The sequence below is a fragment of the Micromesistius poutassou genome (assembly GCF_964030765.1).
Source record: "Micromesistius poutassou genome assembly, contig: SCAFFOLD_1269, whole genome shotgun sequence".
In the NCBI taxonomy this organism is placed as follows: Eukaryota; Metazoa; Chordata; class Actinopteri; order Gadiformes; family Gadidae; genus Micromesistius; species Micromesistius poutassou.
Genome location: NW_028177108.1, coordinates 1 through 15,517, shown reverse-complemented (window position 1 = coordinate 15,517; position 15,517 = coordinate 1). Strand labels below are relative to the sequence as shown.

Genomic DNA, 15,517 nt, shown 5'->3' with positions numbered 1-15,517 from the left:
GTCCGTCCGCGTGTATCCACGCACACCTCACGCTCCGTCTCCTCGTCCGCCCCCCCCCCCCCCTCCTCCTCCTCCAGACTCCATCGAGCCCACTACCAGAAGCTCCAGAAGATGAAGCTGGACAAGAGCCCCTTCGTGGTGGTGTCGGTGATCGGCCAGGAGCTGGTGAGCCAGGGCTCCTACGGGGCGTCGTGGTGGTGCTGGAGTCGGGCCTGAAGATAGGCACCTGCTCGCTGAAGCTGCGCGGTTCGGTGTTCTCCGCCCTCAGCTCCGCCTACTGGTCGCTCGGCAACAGCGAGAAGAGCGTGGCGTACATGCAGCAGGACCTGGAGGTGGCCAAGACTCTGGGTGGGTCTCAGCGTGGTCTCACTAACACCAGGGTCTGGAGTGGGTCTCAGCGTGGTCTCACTAACACCAGGGTCTGGAGTGGTCTCCTGGTCTCACTAACACCAGGGTCTGGAGTGGGTCTCGGCGTGTCTCACTAACGCCAGGGTCTGGAGCTAACCCTACGCAGTCCATTCAGAGACGTTTCATAGTTAAACTCTTTGTAGCTGAAGAGTTTGTCTTGACTTTTCGTGAAGAAAAAATAAACAATACAATATGAAATAAATAATCGTGGAGCAGGATGGCACAAGGAAGGCACTGGGTTTGATTTCCATCTGTCAGAAGTCTGCCTTAGGCATCCTAACCAATCCTTACCTGCTCCTTATTGATAAGCACCTGAATATAAAATACATGAAGGTGTGTGTGTGTGTGTGTGTGATTGTGTGCTAATATATATGTGTTGTGTGAGTGTGTGTGTGTGTGTGTGTGTGTGTGTGTGTGTGTGTGTGTGTGTGTGATTGTGTGCAAATATATATATGTGTGTGTGTGTGTGGTGTGTGTGTGTGCGTGTGCGTGTGTGTGTGTGTGGGTCTCTGTCCACAGGTGACCAGTGTGGTGAGTGTCGGGTTCATGGGAACCTCGGCTCGGCTTTCTACTCCAAAGGGAACTACCGGGAGGCACTGACCAATCACAGGAACCAGCTGGTGCTCGCCATGAGGCTCAAGGATAGAGAGGTGTGTGTGTGTGTGTGTGTGTGTGTGTGTGTGTGTGTGTGTGTGTGTGTGTGTGTGTGTGTGTGTGTGTGTGTGTGTGTGTGTGTGTGTGTTGTGTGTACACATCCTAACATGTATGTGTGTCTGCCTGTGTGTGTCAGTGTGAAAATGATTGATCTTCGTGAGCAAGCAAGCATGTCAACCATCTTCAGCAATCAATCAATATGGCCTCAACATGGGCTCATTCTGTTGTCTCCACACACACGTTATCAAAACAAAGACATGTGGAATGGGGATTTATCATACACATATATTGTCGTGGGCAGAGATGGCCAGTACACAAACAAATAACTGCAGCCAGGAATCTGCCAGCTAGCTTCTAGCTCTTCTGCGCCCTACAAACACACCACAATCTCCCATATTCCTGACAGACTGTCAGGCTTGGTTATGCAACGGTTAAATCCATAAACACCGAATGTATAAAATGTAATTACATTTTGTCATTCATTTTAGCAGACGCTTTTATGCAAAGCCACTTCCAAGTGAAGGCTGAGAACCATCAAAGCATACAATCGTTAATTGGAGCAACTACATATTTATTGAGTCCTCTACGCGACAGATGACTAAGATTCAGTGCAGATCATGTGTCTCCATTTTAATTGCAATCATGTTCACATTTATCAAAAACAAAAATGGTACATGCGGCAGCCTTAATTTGTACAGCTCAGGCAGAAGAGACTAAAATGTAGTTCCTCTAACGCCTCTATGTGGGTCATGGTAGAGCTTGTAAATAGTGCATCTTACTGCTTCTAGGTGGTACGGTAGAGACTAGTAGGTAGTTCCTCTTACGATGTACAGGTGGTTAACGGGTAGGCTATTCTGTAGTTCCTCTAACGGCCTCTAGCTGGTTCACCGTAGAGGCTTGTAAGTACTTGTAAGGCAGGTTGACCTACCACCACCACCATTCTAAATCAACTGGAAAAAATGTCATTCTAGTAATACAAACAAATGTGTTTTTTCTTCGTTTTGTTTGGAACACATTAGCTAGCCCATGTTTTATATATTTAGCATACTATTTCTTCATATTTCATATTTTGCAAGGTCTGGTGGACTTGTATTTGGATAAAAAGTGAATAAATATTGACGTGGACTAAGGGATGAATATGAATGAGATTTGACCCTGTGCACGCCGCAGCAATTCAAGTCTCTCCCTCAATATTCCAAACATGGATCATTTTACGCTGCTAGTGGCTAAAATGTTGAAGACCAGTTTCCCCCGCACAAAAACTATGCGCGTGTAAATCAATGGCTGACGTCAAGGAATCCACGTCTATATTAGTAGTCTATATGCAAACAATATTTAGCGTGCATTACACACTGTGTACACATTGTTAAAAAGTACCACCCCAATGTAATTGAACATACTGCCATTAAAGGAGAGTCCTCGCTGGGCTGAGAAACTCAGCGTAATTCTAAACCCCAGCGACTCTCGTACTCCTGTCTAGCAAACACAGACGTTTGAGGGGGGGGGGGTGGGGGGGGGGGGGGGGGGGGGGGGGGGGGGGCGAATATGACCGAAGCGACGAAGAGACGGCTCCGTGTTACAGAACTAGAGGAGAATGTAGGCCAACGAGTTTTATAGTTATGAATACATTTATAATCCTTTAACAGGGAGCTGTTATTCAAGAAGGATGTACAAAGCCGTTTTTCAAACCTGATCATTATATAGCAAGTACCATACAGGCTCAGTCCTGATCGCAGGTTCAAATCCCGCCCGTGGTCCTTTGCTGCATGTCCTCCCTCATACCTCCCTCTCTATCTCACTCTATAATAACGCATAAAAATGCAAAAAACTATCTCTAGAATAATATCAAACATGTGTGCGTTAACATTGTGTTATTCGTATATACATGTCTGTGGTGTTTTGTGTGTTGTGCCTGCTTGCTGCATATGCCTAAGTGACTTACCCTCACCTCCAAATGTCCCCCCCGCCCCGGTCCCCGGTCCCCCTGTGCCCAGGCCGCGTCGGGGGCCCTCAGCAGCCTGGGCCACGTGTACACCTCCATAGGGGACTACCCCAACGCCCTTGCCAGCCACAAGCAGTGCGTGCTGCTGGCCCGGCAGAGCCAGTGCCGGCTCTCCGAGGCCCGGCAGCTGGGCAACGTGGGGGCGGTGTACACCGCGCTGGGGGACTTCACCAACGCCCTGCAGTGCCACCAGCAGCATCTGGAGGTTGCCAAGGTAACGTGAACGTGTTAGTTGCGGCGTTTCTTAAAATGCACCGTGCCCCCCCCTGGGGCTACTTGGAAGGATTTCCGGAAAATGTAAAGAAATGTATCTATGTATCTATCTAGCTACAACAGCACCTGGACGTTGCAAAGGTAATCGTATGTCGCAGATGACAGCAATATGGATGTTGCCACGGTAACACGCAGCTCACATAACAGTTAACGTGTCGTTAACAGCATGCTGCTGACGAGGTCATGGTACCGCAGAGTAGAGGACCAGCGTCCACCGTCCATGTGGCAGCAGTTTACCCCGGTGTATGTGAGTGCGTGTGTGTGTGTCCTGTTAAGACCTGCTTGACGATCCCTCCGGTGACAGACTCTGGGGAACCAGCGGGAGGAGGCCCGGGCGTACAGCAACCTGGGCAGCGCCTACCACTCCCAGAGGGACTTCGACAAGGCCGTGTCCTACCACACCCGCGTGCTGGAGCTGGCCCGGGAGCTGGAGGAGAGGGCCTTCGAGATGAGGGCCTACGCCGGGCTGGGCCACGCCGCCCGCTGCATGCAGGTCGGGGACCTTTATTTCATAAAGGGTCATTTTCAAAAAAAATCCATCAGCTTGTGACGTGACAACTGGAGTTCTGTTTTGGTCTCCCCCTCCACTTTTGTGGCGTCACACACGGGCGTCAGTTCGGTCTGAAATGTGCTGGGGACGGAGACGCGTTCCAAAGTGCATTTTCAGAAGTGCTGGGTACAGCGAGGATGCACTCTTTTTTTTCTCTTCAGTGCAGGTAATGAAAGGTTCTGAAAGACGGCGTACCCATGTAGCTTACTAATGAATAAAATGTATACAAAAAACTGACGTTTTATGAAGAAAGTGTTTCCAAAAAGCATTGGACATAGGCTATGACCCACTATGTTGTGCTCCATGTACCCAATGTTGACAACGTGACATGATGACATGACTAAGCTACCAACACAAACAAAGAGGAGCTAGGAAAGGAAATTAGCTACGTGTTTAAGTTGTGAAAGGGCAAACGTGTGGCTACACACTGCACTACAAATGTCGTCAAGATTGAAAAAGCAAAAAATATTTGTTGCACAGCTGAATGCTGTATCACATCATGAGCTGGCTGTTCTCAATTCACAACACGCATCCATCCAATCTACATCAGGCATTCTGACCAAAACTCATGCACTCCCCACCACAATTATTCCACTAATTACTCCACTATCGTCATCTCCACTATACCCAACGCTGTACGAACGCAAACCGTGGATAAGTTAGGCTACTTGGTGGCTATGGCCAACATCAATTGCAAGAGTTGAAACAGCCGACCACTTGAGTGCAAAAAAACACAAAACACCTCACCACAGCACCAGCAAATCTTAAGCAATAAATATCGCATCTTACCTTTATTTATGTGGCAGTGGTCTGCAGATGCATCCCGTGGTGTAGCCTACCACATCCATTTAGTTCAACAGGTTATCGCTCTGATACTGTCCATGGTACTAGCAACCTTCTCTGGTGCTTTTTACCTTCATGTATTCAGGCTAAAATGACTTGATTGTCGTGACATCATTGCATCCCAGCCAAAGAGTATTGGTATTAATACCGCATTTCATTGATTGAAAGCAAGGAACAACTAAAAGCATGCCTAGACTGTACAGATTGGGACATGTTTAGAGATGGTTCATTGGATGAAATTACCACAGTCACAAATGATTATATTAATTTCTGTGTACAGTTGAGAGATAAAAATCTATCCAAATTATAAATCCTATGTGACCAAGGATACAAAAGAAGTAATACATGAAAGGAAAACAGCCTTCATAAACAAAGGTTTTGGTGCACTCAAATTATCAGAAAAAAAGCTAAAAAACTAAATGAGACTAGAAGACGCGTTTAATGCCAATAATCACAAAAAGGGATACGACGAAATCTATGACAGGAATGTCATCTCCAACCAAACCTATTGTGACAGACAATGGATTTGGCTTAGCTAATGACCTAAACACCTTCTTTGCCAGATTCGAATAATTGGACAATTCCTCAAAGTGCACTGAAATACTGAAGGCTGTAACACCTGCCCCCTCAGACAGAATGACCATCACTGAAGAGGATGTCAGAGAAGTGTTTCAGTGTACTAACACAAAGCTAGTGGGCCGGACCAGTGCACTGCTTTTCTCCTCAAGAAATTTGCATCTGAGTTGGCTCCAGTGTGGCAACCAATATTTCAAACCTCTGTAGACACACACACAATTCCTCTGTCTTGGAAAACCTCACACATAAAACCACTACCCAAAATCCAAAGTCCAAAAGAACATAAGGATTATAGACCCATAGCCCTCACTTCAGTGACTATGAAATCACTTTAAAGAATACTGTTACAACATCTTGTTAGTATAACCAAAGACAAAGTCCATCCCTGTCAGTTTGCTTATAAAAAAGGTTGCGGTACGGAAGATGCGGTTGTCACACTGGTCCACTTAATCACTAAACACTAACCCTAACCACTAGATCTGTCCAATGAAAATTATGCAAGGCTGCTGTTCTTAGACTTTTCTTCAGCTTTCAATACAATTCAGTCTGATATACTGGTGTCAAAGATGGTACAGTTGGAACTGAATCCATATTTAATTCACTGGTATGCTTCTTTTCTTACCAATAGAGTACAGAGGGTGAACGTGAACAGAACCCTCTCCTCAGCACTAACTACTAATGTTGGGGCTCCTCAGGGTTGTGTAAGCTCAGCTGTACTTTTCACCCTTTATACTGATAGCTGTCGTGCACCATTAGAGATACACAGATCCCCCATTGCTGTTCATAGTGAGCAGATCAACCAGGTCTGTTTGTATACATATCTAGGAGTAGTAATAGACCATCTTCTGTCATGGAAAGATCAGATTGAATCAGTGTGTAAGAATACAAAGCAAAGAATCTATTTCCTTCGCCGTCTGAGATCTTTTGGTGCTAGTAGAAGGATTCTTCTTTTGTTTTTCACTTCTGTGATTATGAGTGTTCTTCAGTACTGTAGTACCACCTGGTATGGATGTCTGTCTGTAGCCTTAAAGTCACAACTGCTACAACAACTAAGCATGTGTTCAAAGATTGTCAGACAACCACTTCATAGTCTGTATACCTCTACGTATGATAACAGCATTCTGAGGTTGGCAAGGAATATCAGCTCAAACACCAGCCATGTGTTGTATAGAGAATACAGGTTGCTACCTTCAGGAAGGAGATACAGTGTTCCAACACACACTAAGGTTAGACTAAAGAAGTCCTTCGTCCATCAGTCAACCTTAAGGCTGAATCAGGAGCTTAGCCATAGGTCAGCTCAGCGGTGGACATTTGCTCTGATCTGCGTGTGTCTATATATGTATTTGTGTTTTGTTTCCACTGTGCTATGTCGTGTGTAATGTGTATATGTGCTCTATGCATACAATGGCTGCTGGGTCGCAAGGCAAATTTCAGCCAAGCTGATTGACAATAAAGTTATATATCATATCATTGTCCAAGCCAGGCTGGCAGCTCATACAAAAATAAGTAAGGCATATATAGAACGCCGGTCATTATCGGGAAAATAAGCCCAGACAAGGCGAACCGGGCACCGCGCGAAGCGAAGGTGTCTTGCTTCGCCCTGAAGGGGCTTGTTCTAGATAATGACCGACGACGTTCTATACATTATCACGCTTATTACGCGGCTACTTGGCAAAACGAAAAAATAACTTGACACGGTGTGTCTTTTTACAATTCATTTGTTACCAGCATTCGTAGTGTTGATCAACAGAGAAATAGTCCGCCAAAGACGTTGACGTTGCTTAGCAACCAAATACACTGGGGTTGATAAGTTACCGGACTACTTGCGGAGTGATACGAGAGACGTGAATCAGAGCCGCTTTCCTCCTGACAGCGGTCATTATATGCAACGGTCAATTATCGAAAAATAATTCACCGCTGGAAGTCGGGAAGGACCATGCAAGTGAACAGCGCATTCCACAGCATTGAGATAATTCAATTCAAAGTTTTTTGTCATTTTAAGTGGTGGGTACAAAATTAATCTTGACGAAAACTGGTGGGTACTCATCCCCGGCGTCCCCGGCGTCCCCAGCGTAATCGACGCCTATGGTGTCACAAGTGGAAAAATGTGATTTGTGATTTCCCAAATTGCTGCACATTAAAATGACTTGCCGTCCTGACTGATCAACCAATCACACATATAAGCATTGGCAACTGTACGCAATTGTCAGCATTCCGAACGTGGCAGAGAACGCTAGCTGCCAACGCGATCTGCCAGCATTATCCTTCAATTTCCAGTTAGCATGATCCTCACCAAACATGGCGGGCAATGCTCCCATCCAACACTTTCCTGTTTGTCCATGTTTGTCCAAAACAAAGCCAATTGGAGACTGTGTGATATGTATGACAGGTGTTGAATAAGAGTGTTGTGTGCACGTGTGTGTGTGTGCGTGTGTGTGTGTTGTGTGTGTGTGTGTGTGTGTGTGTGTGTGTGTGTGCGTGTGTGTGTGTGTTTCTCCAGGACTTGGCGAGGGCTGGGGGGTACCATCAGAACCAGCTGGACATTGCGCAAGAGCTGGAAGACCGACCGGCCCAGGGACGAGCCTCGTCCAACCTGGGTAAACCTGCCTCTTCTTCATCATCATCATCATCATCATCATCATCATCATCATCATCATCACTTGGCAATTCACTTGATGTTGCCAAAACTGTGTTCCGGTGGCAGACATTGAAACGTTGGCGTGCGTCTGTGTTTGTGTGTGCATTTGAATGTCTGTGTGTACGTGTCTCTGTACACAAAGTGCAAGTTCAAGTCTCTATTCCTCAGAGTAAGACATGGCACTGAAATCGTACGACAAATCACCGGCAACACATTTAAGTACTCAAAAATATGCTAGAAATATGCTTAAGTAAAAATAAAACCTATATAAAGATAAATTATTGTGTGTCAATCGCTATGCACGAACAATATAATACAATCCTGTGTCGACTATTGACGTCCACAGAGGCTGCTGGGTAATGACCCCAGGTGGACTGAACAGCCCTTATTAAAGGCTTTGCATTGATCACGGATGACCATCCAGAGAGGAGGTTTCTCTGTCTCTGTCATCAGAGCTGTCTGCAGACCATCCCCTTGTTACCATGGCTACGCCATAGAAGTGATTGGTTCTCCGGTTGAATGGGGCGCAGTCCGGTTAATGCTGCATTGAGTTTCTTTGGCCACAAATGTTAAACTGTACATGCAGGACTATGGGGAGAATGAGCAGTTCTACCTGATTGTACCGATTCCGCTTAAATGCATACTATTTAATATTCATTCATTTTCTTCAAGAATGTTGTTAATTTCCATAGTCATAGTATTCACATAGTCAACAGTAAAGCTTGTGTTTATGAGTTAAAGTCTAATGGACATCAGTCACATTTCCAGGGACCACTAAGTCATCCACGCTAGCAGGCCTCGATCTTTCATCTTTCCGCTGATCAAGACAAAGATCAACTTTGCTGAGCTCGGTTTTTTCTCTCTTTCGTACAATCCAACAACTTCATGCTCATAACTTCCACACATTGAATTAAGGATCGACGATCTGCTTCATTTTGTTTTTATTTGATGTGTCAGGATACAAAAAGAACGGGCAGATATATAAATGCCATTCCAGGTTGCCTTCACAGCGTGTCAGGTGGCATTGTGTTGTTCTCAGGGCAAATCCCAGAGCTTGGGATCTCCCCTTTCCTCCTCCGCCTGGCCAGGTGTAGACGATGAGCCAGGGTCCCCTGGTCACATGACTGCAGTAGTCTCTCTCTCTCTCTCCAGCCATTAAAAATGCATGTTTTATTAACAAGGCTTTTGTTTCTGCGACCACAGTGATATCTGAGTCAGTGAACCCGACCCCATTGCTGAGTCGACAGCTCACCGCCACTGTGTGTGTGTGTGTGTGTGTGTGTGTGTGTGTGTGTGTGTGTGTGTGTGTGTGTGTGTGTGTGTGTGTGCGCACGTTCGCGTGCGTGTGGGTCAGGTTTTTTTTTTGCCACCAACCGTAACCCCAGCCAACTCTGCAGGCCTCACTATAATCCTCTTAGCTCTTTTGAATACATTTTGGTCACAACTAGCGAATATACAACATAAGGCTGTATACTTTAAATCTAAAATAAATCGAATGTTTCCGAATTTGGTTGTTCAACACCAGTTTCTCTGCTCCAAACCTGTCTCGGTCAGTATGGATCCAAAATGGTGTTAGTAGTTGAGGCAGCTCTTCGTTTGTTCCTCCCCTATTGTTCTTTGATCTTCTCCTCTCTTGCTCCAACTGTCTTCTGTACTTCCCCTCACATCGAGCTCGACCGGCCCTAGAAACAGTTATTTATAACAACGAGAACACACTAGGCCGCTGCCAGATCAACACACGATGATCGAACTTTGCAGAGTCTGACGGCGAACAGGGACTGTGGCAGGTGGCGTGTCTCTGCACGTGGCACGCTCGTTTCCATCGCGCTCAATAAACAAAACCTACATTTGAAAAACCAGGCCATCAGAATATCAGATTGGATTTAACCGTTGAAATGATCCCTAGAGTCTACACTACAGCATGTCTACGTTGAATATGGGGCTAGTCGGTTAAAGGTTCATTACCTTGCCACGCCAAGGTTTTTTTTGTGACTTGCCGAAAAATCTCCACAGATAATGAATGATTAATGCAAACGTTTTGTGTGATGGGTCAGAAATACAAAGGCTGACTTGATTTGTTTTGATGTTTTTCCGCAACTTGATTTCCCGCTGGTTTTACCCAATTTAACACCCAGTACTTGATACAAAAACAGAACCGCTTTGAGTATAAAACAAGTTTCTCTGCTCAGAAATCCCCTTTATCTAACTTTCTTCCGCTGTCAAAACACGTCTGGGATGAAAAAAGCTCATCCTTTATTAATCATCCATCGTCGTCTGATTACCTCACCCTCTTAGCATCAAAGCTTCTCTTGGCTCACGAGGTTGCATCTTTCCCGCTGCTCTGCCCCCTCCCAGGCATCATCCAGCAGATGAGGGGGGAGTACGACAAGGCGCTGGAGCTCCACAAGACCCACCTGTCCCTGGCCCAGGAGCTGGGGGACTACGCTGCCCAGGGCCGGGCTTATGGCAACATGGGCAACGCCTACAACGCCCTGGGTCTGCACGACCAGGCAGTGCGCTACCACAGGCAGGAGCTGCAGATCTCACTGGAGGTGGGAGCGCATGTATACACACGCGCGCACACACACGCACACACACACACACACACACACACACACGTGCGCGCGTGCAGACACACACACGCGCAGACACACACGCACACACACGCACACACGCACACGCACACGCACACACACACGCAGACACACATACGCACACACAGAGACACACACAGAGACACACATGTACACAGACACACACACACACACACATGCATGCATGCGCATGCACACGCACACGTACACACACACACACACACACACACACACACACACACACACTCGTGCACTCACATATGCACGCACACACACACACACACGTACACGCATGATACAAATCAAAAAACTTAAGTTTAACTTTAAGACAGACGGTTTTGCAAGGATGAAAATTAGATGTGTGACTGTGGGGCAGGTGAACGACCGTCCATCCCAGGCCTCCACCCACGGTAACCTGGCCGTGGCCTACCAGGCCCTGGGGGCCCACGACCAGGCTCTGCAGCACTACCTGCACCACCTCTCCATCGCCAGAGACCTCGGGGACACCCAGAGTGAAGCCAGGGCTTTAGGTGGGATCTGTTTCTGTCGGTCCTTCAGTCGGTCTGTCTTCCTCTTTCTGTCTCTTTCTGCCCGTCTGTCTGGCTGTCAATCTGTCTGTGTTTATGTTGTCTGTGACAGACAGAGAGTAGTCTCTCGCTTTCGGTCTGTCTGTCTGTCTCTTTTCTCCGTCTCCTCTGTCTATCCGTCTGTCCATCTTTTTTTTTAGATTCTAGCAGTCAAATGAGGGGGTTTAACAAACCTGTATGGGCTGCACCTTCCCTCACCGCTTATCGCTCATGTACAGACAGCAGCGTTGATCCTGATCCGAGCCTCATGTCCCCTCCTCTGTTTCCAGCCAACCTGGGGAACTTCCACAGCGGCCGCGGGGAGTACGCCCAGGCTCTGCCCTACTACCAGCAGTACCTCTCCCTGAGCCCCGGGCTGCAGGACCTGGAGACGGCCGGGAAGATCTTCCACAACCAGGGCTACGCGTACTACTGCCTGGGCCAGTATCGAGACGCCATCAGGTAATGGTCTTTTAGTCTCTAACCTTGCTCAGCTTTTGTTCTGACTCCTATAGATACTATAGCACTTTACAGTGTTAATAATAGAACTGTTTGGTTGTATTTTTTGGTTTGTTTTGTTTCTAAGTGGAAATATTGATTCCAGTGTTGCACAGGGACAGTGTGGCTAATGCAATTCTTACAACAAATCGAGGGTCGACTACGTTATGTAGCACCACATTTAGAATTCTTGGTTGTCTCAGTCTTATTTGCCATTCATAATTTAGAATTTGTTATTCATATTGAATCATCCATAATGCATAATTAATCATTTAGATATATATTATGTAAAATATAATATATATAAAATATATATTATGTAAAATTACAAATTAGGAATATAAATATATTTCGATTTATTATTATTATTATTAATGACTTTATCATTTATAATTTAGATTCTCCAATCTACAATGTCGAATGTAGAATATTAAATATTGCATATTGAATTTAGAACATAGAATCAACGTTCCCCCTGTACGTCCCAGGTGTTATGAACCTTCCCCCTGTACGTCCCAGGTGTTATGAACCTTCCCCCTGTACGTCCCAGGTGTTATGAACCTTCCCCCTGTATGTCCACATCCCAGGTGTTATGAGCGTCCCCCTGTATGTCCCAGGTGTTATGAACCTTCCCCCTGTATGTCCCAGGTGTTATGAACCTTCCCCCTGTATGTCCCAGGTGTTATGAACCTTCCCCCTGTACGTCCCAGGTGTTATGAACCTTCCCCCCTGTATGTCCCAGGTGTTATGAGCGTCCCCCTGTATGTCCCAGGTGTTATGAACCTTCCCCCTGTATGTCCCAGGTGTTATGAGCGTCCCCCTGTACGTCCCAGGTGTTATGAACGTCCCCCTGTACGTCCCAGGTGTTATGAACCTTCCCCCTGTGTGTCCCAGGTGTTATGAGCGTCCCCCTGTATGTCCCAGGTGTTATGAACGTCCTCCTGTATGTCCCAGGTGTTATGAGCAGGACCTGGGCTTGGCGAAGGACCTCCAGGATAAAATGGCCCAGGCCAAGGCCTACTGCAACCTGGGCCTGGCCCACAAGGCCCTGGGGGAGTACAGCAAGGCGGAGGAGTGTCAGAGATACCTGCTGTCCCTGGCCCAGGCCCTGGACAACACCCAGGTACCTCAGGGACCCCGGGGCTGGGTGTCGCCCAACAGAGAGATGTAGCGCACGGCACCACCACTGCCACGGTCTTATTCCTGTTGGGTCCTGCCTGTGCTCAGAGTGTAGGCTCTTTTGTCATTTTACAGCACTTTTTTGAAATAGCGTTCACAAAGTGACAGATTTATTATCCGTTTACATTTAAATGGATTAGAGAGTCATTAGTCAGACTCTTTTATACAAGGAAACTTACAAGTTAGGCTGAGAACAAAATAAAATAAAATAAAATATCAGGAAATAAAGTTACTGTTCATTGCGTCCTACTTTCTTACAAATGTTAATAATTTAACCAATTTGTGCCAAAAGTTACAATATATATATCAAAGTGCTTATTGATTTCCATTTTTAAATCAATTCACCACCCGACGCTGTGATATGACGACATTCAACAATTCACCGATACTTTTCTGCAGTTGGCAAGGTGTTCACTAAGAGACCTTGGATGGTGATCAATACTACTCTGGGTGAGTGTGTGTGTGTGTGTGTGTGTGTGTGTGTGTGTGTGTGTGTGTGTGGCGTGTGTGCTTGTGCATGCGTGCGTGTGTGTGTTTGGCAGGCGGCGTTCCGGGCGCTGGGGAACCTGGGGGATGTGTGTGTGTGTCGGGGAGGTCTCCCGGCGGCTACGCGCTTCTACCAGCAGCAGCTCAAGCTGGCCCAGAAGCACAAGAACCAGAAGATGGAGGCAGATGCTTATTCAGCACTTGGCTCGTCTCACAGGTAGACCAGCGGAGAAATGTTTCTGTTTGCTGTTTATTAACGGTTGTGTGTACAACTCAAGTGGTTTTATTTGTGCATCGGTTGTGACCACTTTAATTACCATATAAAGCCTGTATGGACACTGCTGCCAACTGTTTCAATTTGGCACCATCCAATCAAATCCCTTTCCTCCTGTGTTTAGTCCTCAACTAATTGCCTTTTTCGTTACTTTCAAATATGTTCTACTACGACAGCTGGGCTCCAAAAGCCATTCCACATTGTCTTTAAGTGTGACAACAACAGAGACAACAAAACTAGTGCACTTACACCCATGAATGAAAGTATTTGCTACTATTTACAATTAACTCATGTATCAGACGCATGTATCCTCTCTCCTCACCTTATTCCCCCCCCCCCCGCCCCCCCCCCCGCCCCCGCCCTCCCCTAAAAGGCTCCAGCGGCAGATGGAGTTGGCGCTGTCCTTCCACAGCCAGGAGCTGACCCTGCGCAGGGACCTGGGCGACCAGCAGGGGGAGTGCCAGGCGCTGGGCCACCTGGCCGCCGTGCACATGACCCTGGGGGACTACGCCACCACGCTGCAGTGCTACGAGGCCCAGCTGCTGCTGGCCCAGGGGCTGCGTGACGCCCGGCTGGAGGCCCGGGTGCACGGCAACATGGGCATCACCAAGCTGAACATGGGGCTGTTCGAGGAGGCCATCGGCTACTTTGAGCAGCAGCTGGCCATGCTGCAGCAGCTGAGCGGCGCCGAGGGCGTGCTGGACCGCGGGCGGGCGTTCGGGAGCCTGGCCGACTGCTACGACGCGCTGGGCGACTTCGAGGAGGCCATCCAGTACTACGAGAAGTACCTGAGCGTGGCGCAGAGCCTGGTGCACGTCCAGGACCAGGAGAAGGCCTACAGGGGGCTGGGGAATGCACACCGGTAGGTGGGGGGGGGGCGCTTAGGGAGAGGTTGGATTACTGTAGAAGCGGCTTACACCGGGGGTGTTTCTAGCCGCTGAACGAACCCGGTGATTAACTTATGAGCTGGGCGGCTGTAAAGCCTGAGGCAACGTGTGTTAGATTATGGAAAAACAGTGTGCTTTTCAGACAAACGTGAGTTTAGTTTAGGGGGGGTGGGGGGGCTTTGGATAAATGCGTCTACTACGTCGTACTTAATGGTAACCGTACCTATACCCACCTACCTACAATACTATTTAACACCACTTTTAGGCTCGCTATTTGTACGCCAGCAAGAATTCAAGAAGTCAAGCAATGCTAATTCCTTGACTAATCCCCCAACCACCATGAATCTTTGATATGGACCGATACTGCAATACATAGAAATGGACACCCATTCATTCCAACCATACTTGCTCACAGAGCCCAACCACCAGCACCACCACACATCTCCACTTTCGGCTCTGCTCCCTGCCCAGGTCCATGGGTAACCTCCAGCAGGCGTTGGTGTGCTTTGAGAAGCGGTTGGTGGTGGCACATGAGCTCGGTGGCGACGGAGGGGGCAAGGCCCACGCGTACGGGGAACTGGGCACCCTGCACAGCCAGCTGGGCAACTACGAACAGGCCCTGTCCTGTCTGGAACACCAGCTTAACATCGCCCACACAGCAGGGGTAGGCCTGCTGCGTCTGAAGTAGTCTGAAGTAGTCTGAAGTCTGACGTATAATGACTGACTGTTGTTAAGCAATGGACAGTGTTGACCGACGTGTCCTGTCTTATCACGAAACGCATGTTTTGAAATATTTATCATAGGCTTTATTAGAGCATGGAAACTGTATAATTTTTCTAGATCTTTCTGCCCTTTAAATGGCCACAGTCTAACAGATATCTAAAATCAATCCGCTCACAGATAGCATGAATCTCAACTGTATAAATATTGAATGCTGTGTCGGATAAAAAAAAAGTCAGATAAAAAGTGTCTAAAAGCTGAATACCAAATACTACCAACAGGACCAATCACTGGCCGGCGAGGCTAGTGGATCACTGGGAGGAGTTTACCAGCTGATGGGAGACAACGAGACAGCTTTACAGGTTTGTT

General features: G+C 47.3%; 1 protein-coding gene across 1 annotated transcript; it reads left to right on the top strand.

Moving 5' to 3' along the window:
• Nucleotides 1-77: 77 nt before the first annotated feature.
• LOC311376755 (uncharacterized protein) lies at nt 78-15,510 on the top strand (the record flags this gene model as incomplete). The annotated part of the gene is given in 15 exon segments (XM_084491233.1): nt 78-89; nt 92-187; nt 190-348; nt 928-1,058; nt 3,057-3,278; nt 3,642-3,830; nt 7,807-7,903; nt 10,300-10,496; nt 10,915-11,068; nt 11,395-11,566; nt 12,557-12,725; nt 13,324-13,484; nt 13,915-14,403; nt 14,900-15,092; nt 15,430-15,510. Coding segments are annotated over 15 exon segments (2,522 nt in total), but the record flags the coding sequence as incomplete, so codon positions are not given.
• Between the last annotated feature and the right edge of the window lie 7 nt (nt 15,511-15,517).